The 6,135-nt window shown below is 51.4% G+C and overlaps 1 protein-coding gene across 1 annotated transcript; it reads left to right on the forward strand.

Moving 5' to 3' along the window:
* Positions 1 to 4,620: 4,620 nt before the first annotated feature.
* On the forward strand, positions 4,621 to 5,580 carry LOC309684529 (olfactory receptor 8A1-like; the record flags this gene model as incomplete). Its single annotated transcript, XM_082500429.1, has 1 exon — positions 4,621 to 5,580. The coding sequence occupies one exon, from the start codon at positions 4,621 to 4,623 to the stop codon at positions 5,578 to 5,580; it is 960 nt and encodes a 319-aa protein (XP_082356555.1).
* Between the last annotated feature and the right edge of the window lie 555 nt (positions 5,581 to 6,135).

Below are 6,135 nucleotides of genomic sequence, written 5' to 3' on the forward strand. Positions count from 1 at the left end.
TCTGTGTTTTTACCCAATGGCATGAGACAAATATTGATCCAGCCCACTTGTCTTCAGACTCAGGAAATGCCTCTCCAGCCTTGCTGGCTTGCATGGGTATTCTGGACTGCCAGCTAGGAACTGATATTTCTGGCAAAAGCTGTATGAATTCTGTTACATTTCTCATGGTGGTGTAGCTGGGCATCAAGCCTGTGCAAGTGTGCAGCCAGAGCTCTTCAGTCATTAATCCCCTGGGTGGTCCAGGGACCCTCCCAACTCATCATCTACATCGGCAAGAGGAGACACTGGTCTGAGAGAGGGGATTGACATGGAACCAAAGGATTGAGTTGAGTCACCCCCTTCAAAATTAACCAGCTCCAAAATGAGTCACCTTCAAAATTAACTGCTGGACTTGGCAGTGTTAGGTTAACAGTTGGACTCGATGAACTTAAAGGCTTTTTCCAACCTCAATCACTCTATGATTCTATGATCATTTCAGAAGCATCTCTTCTACAGACCCACGCAGCCATTGCAAAAGTCTCCTTGCAATTTCCCTTTAAGCCTTCCCTTGACTAGGATGCCTACAGCACCATAATCCGTGTATTGCTATATACATCCTGAAATCGGGACTCTCGCACAAGTCCCTGTTGTGTGTAGCCCTGGAAAACTCCTTTTGAGTGTAAAGGAAAACAGAACCAGCAGCAAAGTGGTTTGGCAACAAAATAGGAAAACAGAGCAAAGGAGGAAAAAGGGACCGTGTGAGTGGAAACAGGTTTCTAGTCAGCAGGCTTCTCTGATGGAGCCCTGCAGTAGCCTGTGTCCCGTGTTCTCATTGGAGCCGATTTCCAACTACCTTCTGTGCGGGCGCATCCTCTGTTCTTAGTGGGCATGTGTGAATGGCAGTGAACTTCAAGCTGGAATCACCGGTGAGGAGGATACGAGGTCTGTCTTCCAGCAACTGGAGCAGGGCCTGTAGGACTCCAATGCCTGGGTGCAGGCAATGAGGAGACCATGAAGACCAGGGTCCAGGAGCTGGATAGAACCAGTGCCTAAGGCAGACCTGGGTCTTCTCCTAGAGAGACTCATGGGCTGGAGAAGGCTGACTGGCTCTCTCCTGCCCTCTGCACAAGGCTCACAGGGCCCTGCTGACCATAGACCTCAACGTTGCAAGAGCTGAGGAACTCCTGGAGGAACAGCATGGTACAACTTGGCGAAGTGGGCTCTCCAGACTGTACCTGCACAGGTTGATCAGGACACGCTTCTTCAGCTGCCACCAGCATCAGGTAGGCACCAGTGAGGACCCTCAGCTCCCTTCAGTCAGGGGAGCAGTGTCTGGAAGCAAGCTGTCTTGTAGAGGAAAAAGGTGGCCAAGGTGTCTGGGAGTCACTATCAGAACCCAAGTGGGAAAGGAAAAATGCTCTTGTTTTTGACAGAAGATCTCATCTGGAGTTAAAGCATGGGTCAGACCTTAACTAGAGCCAAGAGTGAACGTAAATTTCATCCAGGAAAAAATTCCTTCAGGTGCACTGGCTCAAACCAGATCACTCACAGAATCCCAGGATCACACCGGTAGGGTTTTGGAGGGGGTCTCTGGAGATTGTCTTGTCCCACCCACCTGCTAAACCTCCCTTCAGCTAATGTGTCTGAAGGGTGGTGGGATCTGCTCAGGGAAGGCTGCTCATGGGCCCCTCGTCCCCCCGCTCTGGCCTCACACACATCAAGAGCCACCAACAGCTGGGGCACATCTGGAGCAAGGCTTCATGTGTGATCAGAGATGGATCTGCAGAGACCCCCACCAGGAACAGCTGCAACCTTACAGTTACAAAAGGACTCTGCTTGTGAAGAAACCATTAGCCTTGGTAACTACATGGTTTCATTCTTATGATGCAAGTGGATGGAGACCTCTCTTATGAAGAGAGGCTGAGAGAGTTGGGGTTCTTCAGTCTGCAGAAGAGAAGGCTCCAGGGAGACCTTACAGTGGCCTTCCAGTACTTAAAGGGGGCCTACAAGAAAGCTGGAGAGGGACTTTTTACAAGGGCATGTAGTGATAGGACGAGGGGGAATGGCTTCAAACTGGAAAAGGGGAGATTTAGATTGGATATGGGAAAAGAAATTCTTCGCTCTGAGGGTGGTGAGACACTGGCACAGGTTGCCCAGAGAAGCTGTGGCTGTTCCATCCCTTGAGGTGTTCAAGGCCAGGCTGGATGGGGCCTTGAGCAACCTGGACTGATGGAAGGTGCCCATGACAGGGGGTTGGAACAAGATGATTTTTAAGGTCCCTTCCAACTCTAACCATCCTAGGAGTCTATGATTCTATAACCTGAAACGGGAGATTCTGACCTGGAACAGGAAGAACATCAGACAAACAGACACTGGAACAAGTTGTCCAGACAGGCTATGGAATGTCTACCCTTTGCAGTTTTCAAGACCCTACTGGGACACAGCCCTGACCACCAAGTCTGACTTCACTGGAGACAATGCTCTGTGCAGTTGCTACCCTAAATGATGTCCCAGGGTCCTTCTCTCCCTTTGCACTCAGAGGAGAGACCTGAGGGGTCCACCTGTCATGAGGAGCAAGTCAGCAGAGCTGAACCTAAGTCAGCTCCCTTAACCTAAAGCTGGAGCCAAGCAGAACCCTGTGCACCATTCCTCTAGGAGGGTGGAGTCCTAACTGTCACTCTAGATCAGCAGCTGAGCTCACTTTAGTCCCCAGCAAGTGAAGCACCTTGGCCTCTGGGGAAGGTTTGGGTTTCCTCTCTCCTTAAAGGGCAGAGCCTGGCACCCCTGTGGGGGACTTATCCTGTCCCACATTCCCAGTCTCCTCAGCTTGGAGGAAATCACTCCTTCCTCCCCAACAACCATTCGTGGAGTCTAGAAGGACAAGATGTGAGGAGCATCTCATTACAGTTCTGCTCCATGAGCTGGAAGAGATCACGGCTCATTCCCCAGCTCGTTTCCCCGCCTCCAAAGAGCACAGAGGTCCAAGGGAGGGCAGCTCAGGGCTTTCATCCCCCCGGGGCTTCACTTGCACAGGGCTCACTTTCTGTGACACAGAGAGTTGAGCTGCAGCAGAAACCTTCAGGAGCCTTTTCTATAAACCTGGGAGGCACTGCAGAGAAGGGGATATTCAGGTACTGCTGAAGACTCTCAGAAGGAGATGGTGACAGGTGAGTGCAAGGACAAGAGCAGCGACTAAGCCATGGGTCAGGGTCTGCAGGCAGAATTGGAAAGGGGAGGGTGGAATGGGGAAGAGGCAGGAGATAGCCCCCAGACCTTGCCTTTCATGCTCCATTCCCCTCAGAGGAAGGGCTGTGACATCCTGCTGGGGACTACAGGTAGGTGCTGGGTTTGCTGAGGTGGGTGTCATTAATGTGCCAGTGGCTCTTTGCACAGCGGCCACTAGGAAGTGGGGCCATGTGTCTTGGTACAGCCCTGTCCTGCACGTTTTCTTATTCCAGCCCACTCTTTCCTCTGGATACCCTCCCTGGGTCCTTGACGCCACTGAACAGATACAGGCAGCGTGGTTGTCAGTGCAGAGACAGAGCTGCGGGGCATCAGCTGATGGACACTCGGACACCTCCGTGGACATGAAGAGGTTGGAGAGGAGGGTATGGGGCCAGCGTGCCAACACACGTCCTTTAATGTCTCAACTCTTAATCTCTCTCTGTCTCTTTCTCCATCTTGCTTGTGTCTTAGGGTTTCACCTCAATGCCTCAGCTCTCTCACAGCTGTCTCTCAGCCATCCACATGGGGTGTGATTTACTGAGAGCACTGACTCTGGGGCACCCTCCCCATGGAAGCACCTTCTGGAACAATGCATCCCAGTGTAGGTGCGCTGAATTACTGAGTCAAAGGGCTCCTCCGTCCCAGGAACTCTCTGGGCTCTCCAGGTGCCTGCCTTGGCCATCTCCAACTCTCTGTCAAATGTGTGAAGTTTGAGGCAGAACATCATCATCAGGGACAGTGTTTTGTCTGACCCGAGTGTTATGGAAGCCCAGAGAGGTGGTGTGGGCTTTCTCTTTCAGCCACAGGCGTTCCCTGGGCAGGCAACCAGGTGCGTATCAGGCATTTACTGGAAACCTGTGCTTCATGATGATCCTGCACCGCCTCAGTCCCCACTCACCCCCAGGACACTCTTGTGTCTTCATTGCAGTGCTGAACAGGGAGCCCTGAGCACTCAGGTGGCAATGCTGAGGTCAGTGATGTATTCCCCTAAAGGCTTTTTTGCATGATGGAGTTTTCCTCCCTGGCCCATCTTTCTGTTGCTTGAAAGCAGGATTTGGCTAAACCTATGCTGGCTAGTCCTGGCAATAACTTCACGCATCATCATCTAATGTGATCAAATGAACATTCTCTTTCATTCCACAGAAATAGGCACCTCGATGTGGCAACTCACCTCTCTAATCAGAGGAGATTCTTCAAAGAAGAGCAGTTTGGCCCTCTCAAAGAACCTTTTCTTGCCCTTTCGCCAGGAATAGTGCCCCTAAACCAAGTCGGAATTCAGTCAAATGGGGGAAAACCTCCATGTTGTCTCTGGCAGTGACTTCTTCCCAGTTCATTTTCACAAAAAACACAGAAACACATGCCCTTCCCCAGGTTCCCTTCCTGCCTCATGGGGAAAAGAAAGTCCTACAGCACCTCATGGAGAAAGAAGAATGGGACAACCAGACCTCACCAGTGGTGTTCCTCCTGCTGGGATTGAGTAATGTCCCCAAGCTTCAGGTGCCTCTCTTCATCCTCTCTCTCATGATCTACATGGTGACCATGTTTGGCAACATCCTCGTTGTTGTGCTGGTGGTGGCACATCGGCATCTTCACACTCCCATGTACTTCTTCCTGGGGAATTTATCCAGTGTAGAAATCTGCTATACCTCCACTATCCTGCCCAGGCTGCTGGCCAGCTTCCTAACCAGGGACAGAACCATTTCTGCTCAAGGCTGCATGACGCAGTTCTTTTTCTTTGGCTGTTTTGCAGGTGCCGAGTGCTACCTGCTGGCCACCATGTCCTATGATCGGTACTTGGCCGTATGTCAACCCCTGCTCTATGCAAGCCTCATGAACTGGAAGCTCTGTCTCCAGCTGGCGGCTGGGTCCTGGCTAGCGGGATTACTGATGTCTACCATAGTCACTGGACAATTTTCCAAGTTACACTTCTGTGGTCCCAATGCAATTGATCACTTCTTCTGTGATTTTGCCCCGTTGCTAGAGCTCGCCTGCAGTGACACCACCGTGCTTAGACTGGTGACTTTCATAATCTGTTTTCTGGATGTAGTCGTCCCGTTTGTAGTCACTTTGGTATCCTACATCTGCATCATAGCTGCGATCCTGAGGATCCCCACCACCATGGGGAGGCAGAAGGCCTTCTCCACCTGCTCCTCTCACCTCATGGTGGTCACTGTTTTCTATGGCACCCTCGTCGTTGTCTATATGATACCCAGGACAGCCTCACTGAGGCAGCTCAATCAAGTGCTCTCCTTTTTCTACACCATCCTCACGCCCATGGTCAATCCTCTCCTCTACAGCCTGCGGAACAGGGAGGTCAAGGGGGCTCTAGGAAATGCACTCAGAAAAACTGTGGCCTGCGTCGAGAGCTCATACTAGTTGAGATCCACCAGGAAGACACAGGTTGTGGGTCTCCTTTGACCAAGCATGGACAATTCGTAAGTGCATATTTTGTGTACCAGGTCTATCTTTAGAAGTGCAGAATCTGTGGACTGGTTGTGGAATGAGAAGTGGGAGAAGGGAATTTGTGTCTTAAAGAAATACAGGTCTGGTGTTGAAGAGTGTCAAATCTTCCCTGGCTTGCTTCCTTCTTTAAAGTAAACACGATTGTGATCCTGCAGGTGGGAGCTGTGAAATGCCACACCTGCCCAGGAGTGGGAGAAAACTTACGCTAAACATGCTGTTTCCTCTTCCGTTACCCAGCCAAGCTGAGGGCTGCCATTCTTGCATGCCTGGGACTCCTCAGGGCACCTCCCTATTGGCAGTGAGAAGTGGGCAGCTGAATCAAGACCCGCTAGTGGACACGTCTAAATTCCAGTAGATGCATGCCAGCCCTCGTGTTCTCTGGGCTTCCTAGCAGAGGACAACTGTGAAAGCTAGTCTGACAGGGTCACACACCTCCCCCCGCCAACTCCGCCCCCCCTCCCCCCCGAA

The sequence above is a fragment of the Vanellus vanellus genome, assembly GCF_965231255.1.
Source record: "Vanellus vanellus genome assembly, contig: HAP1_SCAFFOLD_160, whole genome shotgun sequence".
Lineage (NCBI taxonomy): Eukaryota > Metazoa > Chordata > Aves > Charadriiformes > Charadriidae > Vanellus > Vanellus vanellus.